The sequence below is a fragment of the Apiotrichum porosum genome (assembly GCF_003942205.1).
Source record: "Apiotrichum porosum strain DSM 27194 chromosome Unknown scaffold_5, whole genome shotgun sequence".
Classification (NCBI taxonomy): Eukaryota; Fungi; Basidiomycota; class Tremellomycetes; order Trichosporonales; family Trichosporonaceae; genus Apiotrichum; species Apiotrichum porosum.
This window is the reverse complement of record NW_021167112.1, coordinates 1,127,196-1,149,792: the sequence shown is the minus strand read 5'-3', so window position 1 is coordinate 1,149,792 and position 22,597 is coordinate 1,127,196. Positions and strand designations below refer to the sequence as shown.

Genomic DNA, 22,597 nt, shown 5'->3' with positions numbered 1-22,597 from the left:
GCGAAGGGAAGAGCTGGGGCTACTACTGCATTGCTGCATTAAACAAATGACGAGGAAGCATGGCCTCTCTGGATCTCTGGCACAGGAACTGCATGCCTTGTTTGGTCCCGCTCGCCCTGGAAGACCACCTAAACAACAGCCCGGTCAGCAACCTGCGTGATTTCTTTCTCTTCATCATCAACCCGACACATGATGCCCACACGCATCCTGGAAGCACCGGCACCACCACGTCCTCAGAAGCGGAGATCCCTCATGGCCGACTCTGAAGGTGGGCGGGTGTTCTCACCAGTCACACCCGGACGGGAAGGTGAGCAATTGAGCAATCGATGGCAATGTTTGGTTTCAGCGAGAACGGGAGGCGTCTTTGAGATCTCGGCTACATGTTGTTCTTCCTGGAAGACACGGACCAGTTGGGATAATAGACAAGACAGTGTGGCTTTGGTACCGTATGCTGAGCTTTGCTGACACCTGCGCAGAGGACATCGACATGCTCACCCCGGCCGACATGACGTTCACCCCTGTCGCTCCTTCCAGTGCGTAACTTGCCATGCCATCGAGCTGGGCATCTGTTCCATTCTGAACCCAGCTGACAAGTATACAGGCCTCTTACCAGACGAGGAGGACGACCATGATGTGGACGAGGATGACGAGGAGGACAACCTCTTCACTGCCCACTCCAACGCGCAGGAGTCTTACCTGGACGAGAACGAGAACGAACCTTCGGTCACAGCGACCTCGCACCGCCGGGTCGTCGCGTTCGCCGACGAGAACCAGGACGACAATGTCGAGTACGCCGACGAGAACACACACGTAGGCGGTGCGTTCGGGCATTCGGATGAGGTCGACGCGGACCTCGGGGACGACACGCTCCACTCGGACTTGGAGCTGGAGGCGGAGGAGGACGACGAGCTGGAGAGTAGCGACGATGAGGACGACGAGGATGATGTGGACGTTGTTCATGGTAAGCACACACGACAAGCCGGGTATCAATCGACGCTTTCAGCAGAGGCACATTGCTTTTTGCCTCGTGCGTCAGTGCTAAACCCTCGCAGTCGAGGTCCGCCTGCGTCCTGAAGCGACGTTACTGCCGAGCATCATCGAGGCCAACATCCCACCTTTCCTGCGAAACAACTACCGATGGCTTTCGGGCGGCACACTGGTCGCTCCCGAGGGATGGGCCGACGTGGGCGTGTTGGGGAGGAGTGTGGAGCAGATCTACATTGCTGAATGCGGTGAGTGAAGTGGCGTGGAGGCAACAGGTTCCCTTGTCAACCTGGTATGGGCCCTACTCCTAGCCTACTGTGCTCTCTCACTGACACCCCCGTAGGTGACGGCCACCCGGTCGACGCCCAAGAGGCCACCTACCATGTGCACGTGTACAAGACTGTCGACAACTATGTGGAGCTGAGTGGCGGGCTGGACGAAGACGAAGAGGAACAAGAGGCCAACACCTCGGCGGCGAGCGTGAGGGATTTGCCGGCGCGCGAGCTCGAGGGACTTTGGGACAAGTACGTGCCACCTTGTTTTTGCAGCTACAATTGCTAACTGTCGGTCCCCAGCTTGATATATGACGACGATATCAAGCCCCGTCTCCTAACATACATCCACTCGTCGATGCTGTTTAGCGAAAACGAGGTGGATTTCAACGTCATCGCGTGGAACAGGTGAGCTGATCGCTGCCGGGCCATCTCATCTCATACTCCAGACTCGTCCTCCTTCACGGCCCACCGGGAACAGGAAAGACCTCGCTGTGCCGCGCGCTGGCACACAAGCTAGCCATCCGCATGGGCGACAAGTGGGTGTGCGTGCAGTTCTCCCCTCTGACCTCGCAGGTACACGTCTGGCCGACTGGTGGAGATCAACTCGCACTCGCTGTTCTCCAAGTGGTTTAGCGAGAGTGGCAAGCTCGTTCAAAAGCTCTTTGACAATGTCACCGCCATGGTGGAGGATGAGGCATGCTTCGTCGTTGTCATGATTGGTACGTGCAGCTATCCACGAGGACCATGTGGCCAAACTGACCATTTGCAGACGAAGTAGAGTCCCTCACCAGTGCCCGTGCTGCTGTCGGCGAGCCCTCTGACGCCTTGCGAGTGAGTTATGCGCTGCCGCTGTTCAGCTCTGAAAACACTGACCCTTTCCTCAGTCGGTCAACGCCCTCCTCACTCAGCTTGACAAGCTCAAACAACACAAAAACGTCCTTGTCATGACCACTTCCAACCTGGCGGGCTCTATCGACCCTGCCTTTGTGGACCGCGCCGATGTGAAGCAGTACGTCGGCCTGCCCCCCGCGCAGGCCATCTACTGGATTTTGGCCGGGTGTCTCCGTGAATTGGCCCGCTCCGGCCTGTGTCCCGGCGGTGAGAAGCTGCTGGAATGGGACGAGTTGGCCAGGTCGACAAGAAGTGTGGCGAGCAAGAGGGGTGAGCGGGCACGCATCGCGTCCCTCCAACTCGCCAACACTGCCCGCCAGGCCAAAGACCAAGAGCTGTCAGGCAGGTTCCTGCGCAAAGTGCCCCTCATGGCGCATGCGCGCTACCTCGCCTCCAACAGGACGCCGAGGGTGGATAAGTGGGTGGAGGCGATTGCGCGGAGCGTCAAAGACGAAGGAGAGAGCAGGGACCGCATCGCCGCGGCCGAGGGTACGGCGAGGCGGGTGGCTGCGGCCAAGTGAGGTTGCATGAGGGGGTTGCAGCCGCCACACACACATATTGTTTTGTTTCTTTTATTATCTGCATTTAACACGAGACACATGCATTGGCTGCCACTTTGGTGTAAAGACGAGACGCTAGAGAAGAAGCCGAAGACAAAAGAAAAGAAGGAGAGGCGTCGCCTACAGGCTCGCACAGCGACAATCGCATCCTGCGACGGGACACACTTCGTGCGAGGGCTCGCTGTCGAGCCCGCCCATGAACCACTTGAGAATATGGTCTGCGTGGCCTGAATAAGTTGTTAGCCACACGCCCCAGGCGCCACATAGTCGACTCACCTCCATGCCTGCATGTCTGACAGCTGACATATGCCTGCTCCATCGTGTCCGCCGCGACACCCTGTTCGGTGGAGGGGCGGACGTGTACGAGACAGACACTGCACCGTGGCAAGGCGTTTTGGCAGTACATGCACGAGACGGTCTGCAGAAGGTGTCAGCTCGGGACTTGTCGTTTGCTGTCAACCCAGGTGTCTGTTCAGAGGCGTCGACAGCCAGTTGTATGACGCGCATTCGCACTCACCCGTGTTGTCGGCAGCCTCATTGTACCCCGCAGTGCATTCTTGCGTGTCAACATCTCCTCTGTCTGCTTGGTGAGCTGGTTGTTGCACACGGGACAGACGACCACAGTCTGCACCGCGTCCGCTACGGAGTCACCCAGCAGGCGCCGCTGGGCGAGCACCTCGACATCAAAGCTGGTCCTGTTGACCCAGTTGAGCCACGAGTCGAGCAGTGTCCTATAGCTGTCGACCCAACGGTCCAGGGTGGCGATTTCTGCACTGGTGAGGTGCGCACGCGGGAAAAAGGCCGAGAGTAGGGCGGCGGTCTGGATGTCGCCCGTGCGGTCGACGAAGCGTTGCAGGAGTTGGAGGCCGGGCGGCGTGAAGCCCGTCAGAGCCAGGCCTGGGAGGGAGCCCATGTTGACACAGCGGGTGAGGCGGTTGCGCAGGAACGTTGTGAGCTGAAAAGTCAGGATGGCAAACATAAGCCTCAATAGACAACGGACAGCTACTGACCTCCTTGTCGCTCAAATTACACACTGCGACGGCGACGCGGTCCAGTAGGGGTAAGCTCTCGTCGTACAGGATGCTCTCCCAGTTCTCCCCCGCGATCCGCGCCAGGACCGCACGGATGTATGGGTCATCTACTTTGTCCACCATGCTGCGCCAGTGTTCTTGCCAGAATAGCGAACCGCGTTCGGCGCGAGATTGCGTCATAAAACCGGCAATCGTGGCACCCATGAGGCGGTGCTTCTCGTCTAAGTGTTTGTCAGATGAGAATTCCGGGAGGCTGTGAGCCGGGTTCGCTTGATCACTTACCATCTGATCGCATCAAAATGGTGATGGCAGGGCCCTCTTCGCCAGCAAAGAAGGCCCAACACGCCGCTTTGGTGCGCTGGTTGTCGTCGACAAGGCTGAGAGCTTAGCAATTGCGACCCATTGAACGTTCTGCAGTGGAGCTGAACTGCATTGTACTCACCGATGAACCTCTTCCATCGTATCGTACGCGTGGTTTTCGCCACAAACAGCGAGCATCATACGGCGCTGTGGCGCCTTATCTGTATGCGGCAGCCTGTGGCTTCCCGGTGCCGCTATAGCCTGAGCATCTGCACGCATAGCGTTGATACTCTGAATAACGCTGCTGTACTCTGCGTCATGAGCATCGACCGTTCCTCGGCGGGGTGTCGATGCGCCCGAGCCAGACCCATCGCGCGACACGGGCAGAGGCACGGCGTGAGTGCGCAGTGTGTACAGAGCGGCAGAGGGCGGCGCTGAAGTGTCGCGGCCCTCAGCACCGAGGAGACCTGTCCAGATCGGCCAGAGGCCCTGGTAGGTGAGGTCGTAGCCATTGTATTGAGAACACTCCGGGTTGGTAGCCTGGACAAAGTCTGCCGCGTTAACTTCGAGAGCAAGTCTTGTAACGCACGGTTGATAAACTCCCAGATTCCAGCAATACGGTCTGCGCCGGGAAACTTGGTCGCCACGGCGGCGTTCAGCTGCAGCTAGCCTTGTCAGCCATACCTCAGTTACAAGTCTGTGACCCACACTGTTCAAGCCATAGCTCTCCTCTGCGCGACGGCGCATGACGTACGCCACGTCGTGACGGAGGACATGCCTAAAGCCTTCCGAGTCGACCACCTCGTCTCCATAGTCAAACTCTTCTGGATCCTCATCCGGCTCGTCCAACAGGGACCTCAAGTCGCGCCTGCTAGCACGCAGATAGTTGGGGCTAGCGGAACGACTGCGCGCACGCAGGTGTTCCTCGGCGAGAAGGGCGGTGACACGGTCAGGGCCAAGTTGGAAGCGGTTCTTGCGCCGCTCGTCGGCAGAATTACGCCTGGTGGGAGACCCAGTACGTGAGACTTGGCGAGAGTGTGCGCGCGAGGGTGCGCGCGAGTGTGCGCGGGAGCGGGGAGGGCTTGCTGAGGGGTGCGACTCGACGCGCGGGCGAGGAGGTACTTCGGGGTCCAGAATGTTGATGTCAGTGCCAGAAACGGCCAGCTCGCCCATTGAAGACGACGCGATCTGGGCATGTCAGCTGGCTGGTCCCATAGGTGCGGTCAACTCACCACTGGCGCATTCCACAACGGGCCGACACCAATCGTGCCGTCCTTGACAAGGAAGACGACCTCACGCTTGGCTGGTGTGGTCTGTGGTACAAAAACAAACGAGTGAAGTTGTTGCTTGGGGGTGAGGACTGTGGAGTCAGACCACGGTCATGTCAAGCTCAGGACCCAGCTGAGCACAGCGTCGTTCGCCTTGCGCCGGTTTCCACCCTACTCACCATGACGCATCCCAGCGACAGTCACCCACTCATCCGTCCCATCATCCTTCTTGGGCCCGTTGACAATATCCCAGATATTCATCCCGCCGTCCCGCGTAGCCACACCCAGCTGGTGGGCCCCCGCCCACTCGAGCGAGACGACGTTGCCTCCTTCAGTGACATCGAGAGAGGTCACTTCGTGGCCGTGTTTGCGCGTGTCCCACAATCGCACCACGCCACCTTGAGGTGAAGGCTCCACAGAAGCAAGACGGTGGGCATCAACGGGGTTGGGAGTGAGCAACTGGACCGCCCTCGTGGCCCACTGTGCGGCTGCGGTGGTGGACGTGTCGCGCGCTGCTGCGCGGAGGTCGTACATCCTCAAGACCTTGTTGTTTGCACTGGCAAATAGCTCGTGGGCAGACCCATGAGCCCATGCAACGGAGTGTACTGCTTCAGCAGCACAGTACTGCTGCACATGGCGCACCTGCTCGCGCGGCGGGTAAGGGTTTGTCACTTCCAGTCGTTCAGTGCCACGGGTGTACGTGTGGTCTCCATCTGGATCTTGCGGGAGGGAAGCGATAGCGTCGGCCACGTCCCAAATCAGAAGCGAGTGGTCTGAACGGTGTCTCTCGTAGCCTGATGCGAGCAAGTGGGGGTCGCGCGTGCTGAATGCCAAAGACGTGACGGCGCGAGAGTGCTTGACGCTCAAAACCGAGGAAGGGTTGGGGGTTCCTCGTAATGGGAAGGTGAGGGAAGCCGGCGAGAGGGAGATGAGGTGAACGCGACCCGTGCTGAGGCCGATGGAGAGGAGGTGCCGTTGGGCTGGGTGAGGTGACCAGGCGAGGGCCTGCAGCGTTTACAAATGAATAAGACGCGGATTATGTGTAGAGGTAGCAGTGTAGTGTTTGGGAGCACATTGTTGTGAGCAGAGGCGCCAATGGAAGAAGGTAGCATCCAAACGCACCTTGATACCACCTCCAACGTCGGTCTGCAGTCCGACCATGCTCATAGTCTCGGACTGGGATAGTCAGCTTCAACAGTCGGCGGTCACTATCGGCGACTCATGTTGCCGCCGCACAGGTCCGACGTCAGAGCGGGCAGAATACCAGCTTCTTCATGCCATCTCCATCCACGGATATCAACCAGCTGCTTGTAACACATATGCCATACAGACAGCGATACACAGGGCCCCCAGACCCGCGATCTGGAGCAACAATCGCAACCAATGACTCACATGGCCGTCCCATTCGTACATCTTGACATCACCGGGAGCGCCGGGGGCGCCTTGGCCGGCGACGGCCAGGCGGGTGACCTCTCCTGGCCTTGCCAAGGGATCCGCGAGGACGATGCGGCGAGGTTCTGCCATGTTGGACGAAATCGATGATATGGATGTGATGACGACCTTTGCTCTGACGTCGTTAGTTGGTTCAGCTCGTCGAAGCCAGGGAGGGGATCGAAAGACGGAGATAATTCAGGCACGGCCGTGTCACTGTGATATTCCATGGGTGTCGTGGACAAGAGGACATTGTTGTTGTTGTTGTTTCTCTTATCAACCCGTGCAACAGCCGCCATCTCATCACATGCCTCCCTCAACACAGATGGCCACCCCGGCCCAGCAGGGTATTCAGCAGTGCGTACCATTTGCAGAGGTGTGCGATTGTCGGCGGGTCCTTTGATCCCAAAGACACCTATCCTTCGCCCTGTACTTTGCTGACGAACAGGCGCGTCCTCACCAAGCTCATCGTGTTCGCTCTGCTCATGGCCGCCGTCCCCATTGGAACGTACTTTATCGCTTTGCAGCGTATCTTTGAGGGTGAGTAACGTTGGAATTTTGGCCCCTAGGAGGTGCAGAGTCTCTCCTACCTTCCCAACGTGCACCCACATTGGCGTGTGCGCTCTTTTCCCAAGCTGACCACTCTCCAGGCAACACAACCTATGCTGCCCTCGCCGCGGTCCTCGCTGCCAACATTGTTCTCGCCGGATACGTCTACGTCGCGTTCGCCGAGGGCGAGCTCCCGGAAGAGGTTCCTGCTGGCAAGGAGAAGAAGTCGCAGTAACCGACAAACAGAAAACCCAAGCACAGCGGCCGCAAAAGAGATATCGAGGCCGAGTCTGGTATCGTTGGCCGTCTGGACTGGAGGCTCAAGCGTATGGAGACTGGCACACGTTAAGCGACCGGGTCTTCGTTCGCTTGTCTCCCCACCCTCCCCCAAGTCTTGCCAACACTCCGGTCCGCCTCCTGCCACACCTAGCACGTTATTACACACATGTATAGATTCCCGCACAGCCCCACAGCTGAACGCACACACCATTGAGCTCAATAAAGATGACATTGTTTGTGGTGGGATTTTTTTCTGCGCGGCAAGGTAACAAAACCAACTCTCCAGAGTATGTCTTCTATAGATCCTAGATCTGTCTATGGCTGGACATTTCTACACCAAAGCATAACTCAAACGACAGATCCTCACACGTCTGTCGGGGCCACGTCCTGCCTTGCGACAATCGTCAATCTGCGCCGGGTCCACGAGCACCCCTTGGTCAACGACCACATGCGGCGTGTCGCTTGCCCGGCGGGTGATCTCGACGGAGACGCGGTCGGCAATCTCACCACCGACGACGCGCGGCGTCATCGGCTCCGAGGGCGCTGGGACGCCGCCGGCCTGGTCCGAGTGCATCCACCCTTCGCTCCACAGTGACGAGACGCGCGGACGGCGCGATGGGTCGCGAGTCAACAGTCGAGCGACGACAGCGCGCGCCCCGGACGAGCCAACGTTCTCTCGCCAGCCATACTCGCCCTTTGCAATGCGGAGCATGGTGCGGCGGCGGACGTCGCGTGGGCCGTCGCCTGCGGCGGACATGTTCGACGCCGTGGAGAGGGCACGAGCGCGGCCTGGAGGCAGGGGCGCTCCTTCCTCGAAGGGCAATTCACCGGCTACGAGGGCGTACAGGACGACACCGAGAGCCCAGGCATCCGTCTTGCGCCCATCGTACAGGTTTCCCATGACGACTTCGGGGGCAGCATACGCCTCGCTGCCGCAACGAGTTGTCAAGAGAGGGTTATCGGAGCGGATGAAGCGCGACAGGCCAAAATCGGTCAGCTTGACTAGTGGGACCGGGAGGCGGTCGAGAGGAACGGAGCCGGTCGATGTTGGTGGCAGGCTGAAGGGGTTGACGGTGAAGAGAATGTCTGCAAAGGTGTTAGCAATAGTCTCAAAAGTCATTGTTGCACTCACTCTCAAGCTTGATGTCACGGTGGACAACCTCGACCTCGTGCAACCACGCGACTGCACGACCCAACTCTCCAAAGATACGCCTCACGAGACCCTCGCCGATGTTGTCTCCAGGACCAGGGATGAGCATGCGCTTGCGGTTCTTGTCGTCTTCGACGAGGGCAAACAGCTCCCCGCCAGACAACTGCTCGAGGACGAGGCAGTGGTGTGCAGCCGTGCTGAAATGCGCGACGTAACCGACGATACCTGGGTGAACGAGGTGTCGCAGCACTTCGACTTCGCGGTAGAAGGCAATCGCGTTACGCGCGTTTCGGCGGCACGCGGCACGGTCAACGAGCTTGACTGCTGCGACGCTCGACTCGCCATCCTGGGCAGTAGCAGTAGCGGGCTCGGCCGACCAGACAGCAGCGAACGCGCCTTGCCCCAGAGGTTTGCGCAGGCGCCATGCAGTGGTTGAGCTGGGGCTGCGAATGGGAAGGGCATTGTCATCATCAGGGATCGGAGTGAGGACGTCTTCCGCGTGCACAAGCGTTTCCGAAACCTCTCCGTGGTGTGCCTCGCGAGCAATGACGGCCGCATGGTCTACGTGTCGGGATGACGAGGACGTAGTGGTGACAGCAACAGGCGGGCGTGGGGAGAGGAGAGACGGTGACGGCGTCGAGCTGTGGGGCGACTGGATGGGTCCCGTGACTGAGCGCAAGGGCGTAGGAGCAGGCAGCGTCGGAGATGTGGAGGGCGATGGGGAGATTGAGTCTGACGTCGGGACAGGGGCCGGGGTCGTGACGACACGAGCGCGTGCAATGGGCGGAATTCCGCGTCCGATGGAGGGAGTGCGGCCCAGCAGAGAGCGTTCCGAAGTCGACGACAATGGCTTGGGTGGCATAGGCAGCGAGTCGCGCTGCGAGGTGGCAAAGAACATGTCGGTCTTTGAACTGCTGCTCAATGCAGGACTCACGGCACCGTCGCCGTGCGGGGTTGACGCATAAATGTCGCGTTCACGCGCGCTCTGTGCGTGCAGGTTGGCGGCGCTGAGGTACGTTGGGCTCGCCGAGGCTGCCATGGCACTCAGTGGGGACGACCACGATGGCGACGTCGAGTTGGATGGCCCCAAGTTCAGAGTCTTAAACTCGCGCGCTGCGCGGGGCTCGAGGAGCGCGGACATTGGCGAGGGAAGAGGTACAGGAGGATAGACGTGGGCCGGGGTGCTTGGGAGCGATGGCAATGGCACCGGCGCACGGATAGCAGATGGCCCAGAAGCGGTAGGCGGGAGAAAGTCGGGAAACAAGCTTGCGTGGGACGGCACCGGGGAGGGGGCACCATCAATACTGCGAATAGATGCAGAGCGGTTGCGCTGTCCTTGAACCTCGACAACGAGGGATGGGCGGCTGGTGCCGTTCGTGTCGTTCTTGACAGCGTTCAGGTCGCCACCGCCGACAAAGCCTTTGGTCGCAGGCCACGACGCGTCGGGAGCAATGTTGTCGTTTCCAAGGTGCGCAAGCGATTCAAGCGTGAGGGTCTCGCCAACCTGGCGACGGAGAGCAACGAGCGACTCGGCGGTGAACTCGGTTGGCAGCGGGAGGCAGTTTGGATCAAAATTGCGGCACACGATAAACGCCTCTGTAGAAAACAAGTTAGCATGTGATACTTTGTATCAAGGCTGTGTTCTTGTTTTCCCCGTCGGTGGCAAAACAAAACAAACCGAGCGCCGTTGACAATCCGCTCTAGAACTTACCACCAGATCCCTTTCTGCTACTCCTCGGCTTACGCACCCACACACCACCACGGCGCCCAGCATGGTCCAAACCTGCTTTACGCTTGGTGGGCGCCGACAGGTGTGCAACGCCCTTGACGTGGCCGCCGATGTCGTGTGTTGGGTGCTCGTCAAACTCTGCAAACAAGGCGTCGTCGGCGTCATAGCCATCGTCCCCCGGCAGAGGCCCTGGGAAGAAGGCACGCAGCTGGGAGCGCAGGACGGCGGCCGTTGGGTCCAGTGGCGAAAGGAAGATCTTGAAGATGAGTGTCGCGCCAGAAGCCATGATGGTGAGCGAGAGGGTGGTGGCCTATGTGGTGTGGACGCCGTCAAGTTGATGGAAACAACAAGTGGGGACGGCGAATAAGGGACAGTACACACGGGTCAGCTACCACGGACATGGCCAGGACGATTCCCAAGATCACTTACAGCGAGGAGGAGTTGCGAGTGGAGGTATGCGTCGAGGTCATGTACGCCAGTGACTAGAAAATGTCAGTACGATGTCGTGTCGTGGACATGCTATCCACCAGCGACCTTGGCGTTGCTGTGGGCAATCGGTAGCCAAGCCGACTGTGCCGCCACCACGCAGCTGGAACAACAGGGCGAGGATACTCCGCGCTGATGTTGTCCTTTACGAAAACGCGACCGCGAGGCGCGGCGACGACTGCGGCTGCGCGCTGCGTGCTGCGCATGTCCCACTCGTCTCGTTCATCCCAGAATAGTCGTCGTGTCCCCATCCATTTCCCCTTGGCAAATGATTGGTCTTGGCACAGGCAACGGGCGACCGACGATTCGCCGCCACAAGCATATCCCGCTCGCCTGCGCCGCACATCACCGCCACACCCACTTGGGCCGCTTGCCCTTTGCCACTCCCGAGAGTCCAGGCTGAGCCCAGACTCTCGGTGGCGGCAGCGAGCACCTCCATGCTGTGCACTCTGTACCCAAGTCCGCTCCGGTCCGGTCCTCAAACCCTTTGGTACTCACCATCCGGAGCCCCGTCACAGACCACCAAATCGGCCTTTCTGCCTCCCAAAGCCTCGAGAACGCGGGGCACGGTTTCGGGCGTGGTGATGTCGGCTTGCAGTTCTGTAATGCCGGGGAGCGGGGCCATAGGCTGCAGGTCGATGGAAACGACGCGGTTGGAGGTCACTTGGGGTCTGGAACGTAAGCTGGGGCTTGGCAGGATGTCGGCGGTTGGGGTTGGGGGATCTCGAGAGAGGAAACTGCGGCGAGATCTGAACGGTGCGCCCGGACGGAGATGAGAACGAGTGACACGGAGTACACTCTGATTGTTGCAGGAGGGCTACGGAGCACCTCTGGGGTTCATGGGCCTCACCGCCCACCATCACGGTCACCGCAGCCCGCGGCTGTAGATAGCGCGGCGCTCACTCTCCCTCGCACGCCCATCTCGACACTCCTCGCCGGCGCTAGGATGCTACTCACTTGAGCCTCTGTCCCAGAACCTGACTCCAACTGCCCGGCGCCGCACACAGATCCACAGCCGTGCTGACGCCGCGGAACAGGTCGAATTCTTCATCTAGAGCGAGGTGTTAGCTAGACAGTTGACCGAGCGATGTTGCGAGAACTTTGGAGGAGAGACGATTGCGTACCGAGGTGAAGGAGTTTGTAAGCCGAGCGTGCGCGATAGCCTGTTTAATGTCAGCCTACTGCAGGGGAGAACGAGAGAGCGCGAGGCGAGAGGAGGCGACTGGGGACGACTACGACTGGGGCATGTGGACGGCGGTGGACGGCGGAGACGGGGGGGGGGGGGGGGGGGGGGGGGGCGATGGGCGAGATGGCGGCAGACGGCGCTCATTTTGGGCAGGGGGCACGTACCATCACTCTTGCCTTTGCGGTAGTAGACGTCGCGCTTATCGAGACTCGACTTTGAGCTCGGCATGGTGACGGGACTGGCTAGCGATAATGCCCAGTCGGACGATTGAGATGCAGGTTGATGGCCGGCGCGGGGCGGTCGAAAGTACCCCTAGTCCGAGCAGCGCAACGTCCGTGGTTGGCGGCGGGGTGGGGGCAGACGCAAGTAGGAAGACTGGCGACAGGCGAGAGGGGGGGGGGAGGCTGTTTGTGTATATGTATATGTGTGTGTGCTTGTTGTTGTTGTTGTTGAAAGAGAGAAACGGGCCGACAGAGGGACGGGGGGGGACGAGAGATGGCGAGGCCCAACAACCAAAGAGGGAGTCGATTGATCCGCACGCACGCGCGCTCGCTCGGGTTTGTTGATGTACTGACGGGATTCCGAAAATTGCCTGCACACCCTGTGGATTTTATCCTGTCGCCCTATTCAGATCTCTCACAGATGTCCTGCAAAAGTCCAGGCTGGCACACCTTTCCCAGTCGTTGAATGGGGCCAGTGAATGAGACGTGGTTGGCGAGTGAGGCTGCAAACGTGGACCTCGAGACGTGTGCTGTGCAGCAGAGTCGTCGACTGACCCCACCACACTGAACGTCAACGACGACACCCCCTGTGGCCCTTTCCGCCGGCACTGGTTCAACCCATGTCATGGCAGCTGGGACGACCACTGTCTCATGTGTCTCTCTCCACCCCCGCGTCCTCTAGCCCTAGGACCACCCTCTATCGCCCCACTCTAGCGGTTCTATTACGTCGACGCCGCAGTCCGCGTACCGCAGCACTGTCGATCGACCTCGTTCTGCCGCGGCCTGACACGCCTGACGCACATTGTTTCACGTCGCCCAGCTCCACTACATGCTGCATTTCTAACGTCCCATGTCTGATCAGCACCAACCTGCTTTGGAGCATTTGCACCTGCTCTGGAGCTCTGCTCGTCGTTAAAGAACACAACCGCCCTCTGTTCCCTTCTTCTCTATCCGTCATCTGTTCTACTACTACCGTTCGCATGTCCGCCATTGATCCATCGACATGCACGTGTTTGCCGCACTGCACCTCGTCGTCACGTCTCATCGTCCAATCCTTACCGTCTGCCCTGCCGTCACTGGTCACTGACTCGTCAGATCTCCAGTCCCCCCCGTGGGTTGGCTCCACCATATATGACACCCCGTGTGCCTGGGAACTATGTACGTAACTACAGAGACCGAGCTTTACCAGATGGCCAGATGAGAACGGAGAGGAACACTTGTACACTGGCCACTGGAACGCAACATCCTAGCCGGCGCCCCTTTCATTCCCGTGGTGGTGGTACCTTGGGATCGTTCTCTTGCTGCTGCAGTGCTTTGGTCCGTGCCGGTTATGCATGCATTACAGTGCAACACTCATTTAACCATGTACCATGGGGCACTGCCTATATCTCATTTCCTGGGCCTCCCTCAACACCACACACCAGAACGAATACGCGCGCTGTTGGGGTACACGCGTCCAGAATTAGGGCACCCTCACAGCCACAAACACGTCCCACACCGCCATGCCAAGACAAATCGATTCAAATGTATTCCTCCCCACTTCACAACTCGGTTTTGCTCGCTCGTGCACACTGCATATCTCGCTAGATCGCGGAGGCTAGATTATGGGGAGGTACAAAGGTAGACAGACACACTAACTACTACTTCGCCGCCAGCGCACGCGTTTGGGGGCTTTGTTTCGGCTTGTCTTTCGTTTTTTAATTCTTTTGGGTGGGTCCTGATCCATGTTCGTTCTTTCAGCTCGCTCGATGAAGAGAGCGTCGGTCGTCGTGGCTTGTCGCACCAGGCCGCACATAATCGTGGATTGGGGGAGAGAGCGGGGAGGAGGAGGGTTGGTCGGGGGAGGTATTACAGATTACACATGGTACACCAGAGGGAGAAAAAATAGAACCGGATTGGATAAAGGGAAGGGCACGATGGGAAAACGAGTTGGAAACCTGATAGATGGAGGAAGAAACCGTGGGTGTGGGGGCATGTCAATGATGGTGGGATCGAATCGTTTGTTGTGGCGGTACAGTGCTTTGGCGTTGCGTTACAGAATCATGCTGAATGCTGATGGGGTGGTCGTCGAGAGCTCACGCGCTGGGCCTCGAATGCTCGCTGGGCTCACTCTACATGAACGCTTCCAATCCGACCCCATCGTCGTGGTCGGCAAACAGCATGCCATTGTACGGCTGTGCGGAAGGGCTCATGAGGGGCACGCGTCGTGCCGCAGCGCCACCGGACGCGGCGGCGGCAGCGGCAGCGTACTTGTCCATCATTTGCTGGGGCATACCCATACCACCAATGTGGTGCATCGACACCAGGGGGGAGCGACCGATCAGGTCGGCATCGCGGGGGCTGCACTCGGGATCCGTATCAAGAGACCGACATCTTGTTAACAGTGGTGTCGGTTCGTCCGGATCAAAATTCTGCTCGTTGATAAAGTCGTGCCATGACTGGTCTGCCAGGGCGTCGTCGGCTGCCGATGAAATGCCAAGGGTCGCAGCGGCCTCACCCAGTCCTCCAGGGCCGCCGGGGCCCATAGGCATCGCGGGTGCAGCCTGTGCCTCGGTCCAGAGGTTGAATGCCGCCGACAGGTCACCGTCAAAGTTGGCCGTGGCGTTGCGGGCGGCAAAGAACTGTGCGGTCTGCTCGCGCTCGGCCTCGGCAGCCTTTTGCTGCTGGGCAAAGTAGTCGGCGTGCGTGGCGCGAGACACACTGAGCGCGTTGCCGGTGAATCCCGCGGCTGCAGGAGTAGACGCCGCCGATGGACCAGACGCGGGCGCAGTGTCGGCTCCGGCCGTCGGGGTTGGCGCCTGCATCGCTCCAGGAGTGGCTCCAGTCGCGGGGCTGGCCTCGTTCTTGTCGTCTCCCTTGGCCTTTTTCGTAGTCTTGGGAGTGGCAGTCGACGCCTTGCGCTTTTGCGGCCGCTTGGCAGCTGTCGAGTTTGGCGTCGTCATCTCACCAGCGGGGGTACCAGCAGTAGTCGCCGGGGTGCGCGGGGTTTCTTCCTTGATAGGCTTGGGTGACGGCTCGACCTTGACCTTGCCGCGCGAGCGAGGGGGAGGGGGAGGTTTCAGGTCCTCCTGCTTGAGCGGGCGCTTGATGAGGTTGTTGACCATCTCGGGGCTCAGCATGGCCGCGTGCTGCATCGGTGTACCAGAGAGCTGAGGCGTGCCAGTCTGGGGCCCAGCCTGCTGCTGCTGCTGAGCCTGTTGGGCCTGCTGGGCCTGTTGAGCCGCCTGCTGCTGAGCCAACTGCTGGGCCTGCTGAGCCTGCTGTTGGGCATGTTGCAGGGCAGCCTGTTGCTGCTGCTGCTGCTGCTGCTGCTGGTTGTTGTTGTTGTTCTGCTGAGCCTGCTGTTGCGCGGCATGAGCAGAAACAATTGTAGACGCAGCGGCGTTGGCCCTGGACATTTCCGTGGTGAGGAGCTGCATGCGCGGACGCATACGCTGGTCGTTCATGGCAGCCTGGAGGTGCTGGACGGCGCCGCGCAGGACATCCTGAAGCTTCATGCGGATACCGTCCGTCTCCTTCAAACTGAGGATCGGGGTACCGGCGCGAGCCTTGTTGATGATCGCCGACGAAATGGACGACAGCTGCAGGAGCGTCTGGAACTTCATCTTGTCCTCGTCGTTGTTGGCCAAAATGTTAAACAGCGGACTCTTGGTCTTGGCCTCAGTCACGAGCTTGGCAAGCACCTCGAGCACATTTTGATAGTCGGCCTGCTGCTCGGCGGGAATCTCGGGAAGCGTCCTGCGCGAAGCCATAAAGTTGGCCTCGAGTTCAGACTCGCGCTGGCGAATGTGCGCAACCATTTCGGCCAAGCGCGCCTGGGTGGCGTTCATCTGGCCCGGCTGTTGGGTAGGAGCCTGGCCTTGCTGAGGGGGCTGCTGCTGACCACCAGGCTGAAGCTGTTGAGCCTGCTGTTGCTGACCTTGCTGTTGAGGCTGGCCTTGGGGTTGCGTCGGCACGCGTTGCTGCTGGGGCTGAACCTGCTGCGATTGAGCCTGTTGAGGCTGCGCTTGCTGCTGAGGTTGCTGTTGCTGCTGTTGGGGCTGCTGTTGTTGAGCCGCGAGCGCCGCCTGCTGAGCCTGCTGGTTGTTTTGTTGCTGCGCTTGTTGAGCCTGTTGAGCCTGTTGAGCTTGCTGCGCCATCATGCGCTGCATTTGGACGCTCTGGATCATCCTCCGCTGCTCCTCGGTCATGACGAGGTTGGGGTTGTTGGCGAGCTGGTTCATAAAGTCGGCCGAGAGTACGTTGGGCATGGCGGGGCGCATCTGCGCCTGGCCGGGTTGACCTTGTCCGAGCTGCTGCTGCTGGAGTTGCTGCGTCGTCTGCTGAGGGGTCTGCTGGCCGGGCTGTTGTTGGCCTTGCTGCTGCTGTTGAGTTTGCTGTTGCTGGAGCTGCGGAGTGCCCTGTTGCTGCTGCTGCTGCTGCTGCTGTTGAGCCTGTTGCGCCTGGGCCTGCTGGGCGGCCTGGTGCTGAGCCATAAGGCCGCTAAGCTGTTGCTGCTGGTGGGGCGTAAACTGGCTGAGACGCTGGGCCATGCTAGCAGCCTGCTGTTGCTGGGGGGTCTGTTGGGTCTGCTGTGGCATACCACCCTGCTGAAGCGTGTTCTGTTGCTGCTGCTGGGTGTTCTGGGCGGTCTGCTGGGCATTTTGCTGCTGCTGCTGCTGTTGCTGCTGCTGGTTACCATTGTTGGCATTGGCGGTTCCGTTCCCGCGCTGGCTAGCAGTCCAAATGTCCTCAATCTTGATGAGGAGACGATGGTAGATTTCTGATACCGCCTTGCCGTTGATCTCGGCGCTGCCAGTGTTCAAGCCAACAGTGCCGGCAGCCACACCCCAAAACTTGTCCACGGGCTGCTGGTCAAAGACGCGGTAGCCACCGCACGCATACACGTAGGCGAATAGCTTGAAGAGGTTGACCTGCTTGCCCAAGATGACCGGGTACTGAAAGTTCTGGTCATTGTTGACGTTGCGCAAAAAGCGCAGCCACTCGTCCTCGGTCGGCAGAGAACCAGGGTTGCGAATCGGTGTTGGTTGGAGCGGGATCGTCTGGCCCTGCCACTGAGTGGTTGCGACGTTTTGCTGGGTCATCTGTGGCTGGGGAGCTGAGGCAAGTTGGGGTGTCGTCTGTTGGGGCTGGGCCGGGGTCTGGGTGGGAGTGACCTGCTGCCTGGCCTGGTTCTGGGTCGCCTGCTGGGCAGCCACGTTTTGCTGTTGTTGCTGTTGCTGCTGCTGCTGCTGCTGGGCTTGCTGAGACTGATGGAGTTGTTGCAGGAGGGTCTGCTGGACTGTCTGGTTGCTGGCGAGCATAGGGTTCTGCTGGAACATGTTGAGCTGCTGCAGGTTGGGGGTGCCGGAGGGAAGACGCGGCTGCTGGCCTTGAGCGCGCTGCTGGGCAGTCATTGCCATCAGCTGCTGAGCCTGGGCGCTGAGCGGTCCGCCTTGGGCCTGGGCCTGCTGGAGACGCTTGGCCAGTTGCTCGCGTTGGGCAGCGGCAAGCTGGTTCTGTTGCAGGTTGCCCTGCTGCATGCCAGTCTGCTGTTGCAGTTGCTGTTGCTGCTGCTGCTGTTGTTGGCGCTGTTGAAGGTTGGCGGCGTTGTTGTTGCCCATCAACGAGGAGGCGTTGGAGAAGTTGATACCACCCGCGGCGGCATTCTTGTTGGCATTCTGAGCCGCTTGCCTGAGGGAGAGACTAGTCAGCACACTGTGTGTTTCATTCCTCATCACTCCCATCGCTCCCATCACACTCACAACCGCTGCATTGCTGCCTGCACTTCGGGGGCCTCGGGGTGCTTGCCAAGCAGGGACATGTAGTTGTTGACGGTCTGCGGAGGTAATGACACGATATCCTGCCACAAGTCAGCACAGCTGTGTGTGTTGTACACACCTTTGTGTTCATGATGGCCTCGGAAGCCTTGATGGCCATGGCCGCATAGTTGGGCTGGTTGACACCCTCCTGGGGCTGGCCGACCTGTTGCTGCTGCTGCTGGCCCATTCCCTGCTGCTGCTGCTGCTGCTGTTGCTGAGCCTGCTGCATGGCGGCCTGGCGCTGGAGTTGAGCACGGGCTTGCTGCAGCTGCTGGGCCATTGCATTGGAGTTTTGCTGTGACATGTTGTTGCCGCCCGTGGCCGCAGCGGCGTTGTTGGCGCGGACAGCTTGCATAGAACGCAACTGAACAGTGGGTGTCAGCTTGGCAAAGCCACGTTCCGTGCCTCTTTCCAAATCCCCCCGCGCGCCCTTCTCTCTCCCCCGGTTCTTCCACCACTCACGATCTCCAGCTGGCGCTGGCCATCATTGGGCTGCCCAGAGCTAGCCATCAGAGACATGCCCGCAAGCTGTGGGTTCTGGGCGTTGTTGGGCGGTCGTTGTTGCTGGTTGAGTTGGTTGGCGGCCTGGGACTGCAGGTTGTTGAACGAGTTGAGCCACCCTGGTGGGAGTGTCCCTCCGGCGGCGGCAGTACCGACGTTTCCGACGCCAGACACGCCGCCGAGGTTGACATTGTTGAGGTTGAAGCCTTGGACCTGTTGGGATGCATCGCCGACGTTGCCAACGTTTCCCAGGTTGCCCAAGTTGCCCAGGTTGACTCCGTTACCGCCCGCATTGGGGAGTCCGTAGAGGAGGGAGGGATCAAACGAGTTGTTCTGGAAGCCTTGGCCAAAGTTGGACATGGTCACAGAGACCTAGTGCCAGGTTGGGCACGTGGGGGAGCGGGGGGGGGGAACAGTGCAAGAGTGCTCGCGGGGAGGTGGGGGGTGAGGGGTGCGAGGACGATGTTCGTTGTCGTGGGCCGTAGCGAGATTGATGGGACAAAGACTCGCGGAGGAGGCCGGGCGCACAAGTGTCGGGAACAGAGATGACGAACAAAGCCGGCAGGCCAGTTGTTGTGCGACAGTGGGTGATGTGGATGGATGCTTGTAGACGCAGGTGTGCTCGTGTGAGGGAGGACGGGGGGGGTGTGCGTTGGAGATGGAGGGTGAGGAGGTGGAAGGGCGGCGTTGGATGAGGTCACCTGGGCACACTCTCTCGGCGGCAAGAGCGGAGGAGGGAGAGGGTTCGGTGCACGGACGTGTCTGCTGGTGGTGTCGTGAAAGAGGGCGGCGGGGAGGGGGGATGGGAGTGCGATTGAGCGACTAGGACAGCGTGGAGGATGTGTTGCCCGTCAATGTCGAGGATGGGAAAAGAAGGACGCTCTCGCTGTGCGCGCGCGCACAACTAATGGCAGTGTCGGTGGGAGAGGCAAAGGCGAAAAAGACTGAGCGCGAACGATGTGTGGTGGTGTGCGATGTGGGGAAGGTAGTACAAGCAGAGCCGATGGGCGGCTTGCTGCTGCTGCGATGGGGAGGAGAGAGGTGTGAAGAGTGATGATGCTCGCAGGGAGAAGGGGGGAGGGAGGCGGGGAGGAGAGGGCGACTTGAAGGATGGAGGATGGAGGATGGAGGAGGGGGATGGAGAAGGAAGGGACGGGGGCCGCGGGGGGGGGAAGACGGCGGCGGCGGCGGTGTGGGGTGGGAGAGAGGGAAGGAAGCCTTCCCCCCCCCCCGCGTGCGCGCGCCCACACCACCCAGGCCAACCACCCACCACCAGGTGACTCTTTCGGCCAACTCGTCGACCCCCTTTTGCTTCCGTCTCACTGGCCGTCTTCTTTTTCTCGGTCTGCCTGTCGGCTCCACCCGCGTAATGATGATGATGCTGCCAGCCCGCTGCGCCAGCTGCTGTCTGGGCCATGCTCTGGCGCTCTGGCGCTCTGGGTGTGGGATCTCGGTGCCCCCCATGCTGTGGCTGCATGGCTGCATTATGCTTTCTGCTTTGTCTCTTTTCTTTACTCTTTTTTTCTTTCCTTTTGTCAGAGGTATACGCACTCTTCATCGCTCCATCACACCACACTCTCCTCCCATGGGTGATCGTTCAATCGGTGCAGCCCCACACACCCCTATCACATCACTTCGACGTTAACATTGGCCTTTTGCTTCTCTCCTGTGCGACACGGGCGTGTTCATGTTGTATAAGTACTCTAGTTCCCTAGTCTCTGTTGGCCACGCCGGACACGCAGACCTAAGGCCCCCCCCCCCCCCGCGGTTGGGTTCTTGCTGCTGTTCCTCTCGTGTCCCACTCCCCTGTCCCACTCCCCCTGCTCTTACCACTGTCTTGGGCCCAGGACAATGCCTTGCCTAGTTTCTAAGCACTTGACATACGGGTTTGGGGAGGCATGAGACACCAATGGTGCAAACGTGCGAGTCACACAGCTACAGTGTGTCGCCGCGAGCACGCATACGCAGGCACAAACGAAAGCCACAAAGGTCGTCAACTCCGCACCGCTCAAAGGCTAGACGAGTGGGGAGCTGGAGCCCCCACAAAGCTGAAGTGTACAAGAGCAGCATCAGCAGCAACAGCATACTTACATGCTGTACGCACAGTTCGGTCCCTCCCCCCTGCTTGCTCACTACAAGCCGTCTGCATTACAAGCATACACTCGGCAGCCCGGCCTTTGGTCTTGCTTGTGTTAGGTGTTTGGCCGGGATCTGAATATCTGAACGGCGATCTCCCGTCAACCCACTCTACCGGCCCCCCGGGTCCAACGCGGGAAGCCTTGTGGACCCACAGGATTCAAAACAGTCCAGATCTCAACACAGGTCGTCGTCCTAATTGGCCGTTGGTCCTTGGCTGTTGGCAGAGGGACCGCGCAAGACGCGATCACTTCATGTCTGGACGTCTGGAGAGGTGTAGGAGCGGCACAACCGGGCAGCCCATTACGCTCAGGGTGGCAGCGGCCATCACTGCACCTGTGGTCGTCCGAGTCAAAAGCATGCACCGGATCCGAGGCTCGTCCATGTTGCTGCTGGCCTCTCGGGGATCGAGAACTACCTTGACACGGTGACGCTTGGTAGTGACTGCTTTTGAGCCTCTGCATACAGGCAACGGCTTTCTGGGTCTTTTGGCGGTGGCTCGGCTGTGTTGCTTCCAGGTGGCATTTGCAGGAAAATCAAGAGCCTACGCGGGCAAATTGTTTGTGAGGCTCCTCTCTGCTGCTTGAAAGAGACCATACGTGGTCAGGCGCGTAGATGTACTGTACGGTCCAAGTAGGTACCAAGGGGACAGCAGGCCAGCAGGTGGGCTGTGGGCTGGGGACAATACCTGCATACACATCCCGCCAATTTGCCACCAGCCAGGAGCCACCAGCCAAGCCTGGCCAAGACTTTTTCGCTTGTGGACGCCGGCTCCGGTCTCGTCAGCGCATTACACGCTGTGAATCGGAGACACGCACAGTCCACGAACGGGTCAGTAGTGACATGATTCTGCACAGCTATGCATACACCTTGCGCCATTGTCTGCTTGCGAAGGGCTCTGCCTTCCGGGGAGACGGACGTGTGTTTCGCGAACCCAAGAAACGAACAGCGGGGGCTCACTGCTCACTGATCACTGAGGCGGTTAGCTGCCATCGTCAAACGCTATCTCAAACTTCCACCTCACCCAGCGGAGAAAGTCCTCCTTGTCCAAGGTAGACGCAGCCCTGTCCTTGCCCGCCTCTCTCTTGAGCGTCTTGCCCTTGTGTTTGTGGAACTTGACAGTGACGCGGTCCACCATACGACGGTAAAACGACCCCACACGGTGCTGGCGACGTTGTTGTGCCTTGGGCGATGCGGCAGTCACAGACAGAGACTGAGGGAGAGGCATGGAAACAGGCCTGGGATCGACAAAGCGCACTGAACCCCTCTTTCCCTTGTTGTCCTTGTCCCTCTGCCGGCGCTCCCTCTCGACTCTGTCAGCCGCGTCCTTGCGTTCCACAAGGTCGGACAGAAGAGCAATGAGGCGCTCATTTTGATCCAAGATCATGCTCGCCATGCCCGGAGTAAGCGTGTCCGTGTCGAGCTGGTTCGCGAGAACGCTGTTGGTCGCCGCGGCAATGGCCGAGTGGTAAATGATTGTAGACTCAAAGCGGGAGTGGTCGCTGAGCACTTCCATCTGGGGATGGGTGTCCGCTGAGGACATTGCTGGGGTGTGAGTGATGGTTATAAGGGTGTTTATTTCATTACCTGAAGGTGGTGAACTCATAAAGGAGGATTGAGGATGCTAGAGCAAAGATCACAGACTGCGTGAGTGTTGACACGAGTTGGGGGGGGGGAACAACATGCGCATGTGACAGTGTTGGGCGCATGTTCTCCTCGCAGCTATGTAGCAACCTTGCTGGCTCCACTCGCCGCTGGCCTCGCTGGCCGCTGACACAATGGGCTCGTTCTTAAACTCGGGCTGATCGCTGCATCCCTC

General features: G+C 59.6%; 6 protein-coding genes across 6 annotated transcripts; 2 read left to right on the top strand and 4 right to left on the bottom strand.

The window, feature by feature from the left end:
• Window positions 1–192: 192 nt before the first annotated feature.
• On the top strand, window positions 193–2,671 carry EHS24_007699 (uncharacterized protein; the record flags this gene model as incomplete). Its single annotated transcript, XM_028623044.1, has 10 exons — window positions 193–268; window positions 477–533; window positions 602–961; window positions 1,053–1,232; window positions 1,328–1,508; window positions 1,560–1,664; window positions 1,706–1,795; window positions 1,833–1,978; window positions 2,029–2,090; window positions 2,144–2,671. The coding sequence occupies 10 exons, from the start codon at window positions 193–195 to the stop codon at window positions 2,669–2,671; spliced, it is 1,785 nt and encodes a 594-aa protein (XP_028476937.1).
• Window positions 2,672–2,735: 64 nt separating this feature from the next.
• EHS24_007698 (uncharacterized protein) lies at window positions 2,736–6,833 on the bottom strand (the record flags this gene model as incomplete). The annotated part of the gene is made up of 13 exons (XM_028623043.1): window positions 2,736–2,785; window positions 2,835–2,937; window positions 2,987–3,178; window positions 3,228–3,665; window positions 3,721–3,962; window positions 4,024–4,118; window positions 4,184–4,592; window positions 4,631–4,700; window positions 4,750–5,229; window positions 5,274–5,401; window positions 5,489–6,314; window positions 6,432–6,485; window positions 6,702–6,833. The coding sequence occupies 13 exons, from the start codon at window positions 6,831–6,833 to the stop codon at window positions 2,736–2,738; spliced, it is 3,219 nt and encodes a 1,072-aa protein (XP_028476936.1).
• A 232-nt stretch (window positions 6,834–7,065) lies between these two features.
• EHS24_007697 (uncharacterized protein) lies at window positions 7,066–7,524 on the top strand (the record flags this gene model as incomplete). Its single annotated transcript, XM_028623042.1, has 3 exons — window positions 7,066–7,097; window positions 7,189–7,280; window positions 7,319–7,524. 3 exons carry the CDS (start codon window positions 7,066–7,068, stop codon window positions 7,522–7,524), a joined length of 330 nt encoding a protein of 109 aa, XP_028476935.1.
• Window positions 7,525–7,899: 375 nt separating this feature from the next.
• Window positions 7,900–12,347, bottom strand: EHS24_007696 (uncharacterized protein; the record flags this gene model as incomplete). Its single annotated transcript, XM_028623041.1, has 8 exons — window positions 7,900–8,654; window positions 8,701–10,314; window positions 10,430–10,757; window positions 10,877–10,929; window positions 11,432–11,604; window positions 11,891–11,984; window positions 12,058–12,096; window positions 12,284–12,347. The coding sequence occupies 8 exons, from the start codon at window positions 12,345–12,347 to the stop codon at window positions 7,900–7,902; spliced, it is 3,120 nt and encodes a 1,039-aa protein (XP_028476934.1).
• Window positions 12,348–14,451: 2,104 nt separating this feature from the next.
• EHS24_007695 (uncharacterized protein) lies at window positions 14,452–19,002 on the bottom strand (the record flags this gene model as incomplete). The annotated part of the gene is made up of 4 exons (XM_028623040.1): window positions 14,452–18,013; window positions 18,085–18,182; window positions 18,221–18,505; window positions 18,604–19,002. The coding sequence occupies 4 exons, from the start codon at window positions 19,000–19,002 to the stop codon at window positions 14,452–14,454; spliced, it is 4,344 nt and encodes a 1,447-aa protein (XP_028476933.1).
• Window positions 19,003–21,748: 2,746 nt separating this feature from the next.
• EHS24_007694 (uncharacterized protein) lies at window positions 21,749–22,321 on the bottom strand (the record flags this gene model as incomplete). Its single annotated transcript, XM_028623039.1, has 2 exons — window positions 21,749–21,751; window positions 21,803–22,321. 2 exons carry the CDS (start codon window positions 22,319–22,321, stop codon window positions 21,749–21,751), a joined length of 522 nt encoding a protein of 173 aa, XP_028476932.1.
• Between the last annotated feature and the right edge of the window lie 276 nt (window positions 22,322–22,597).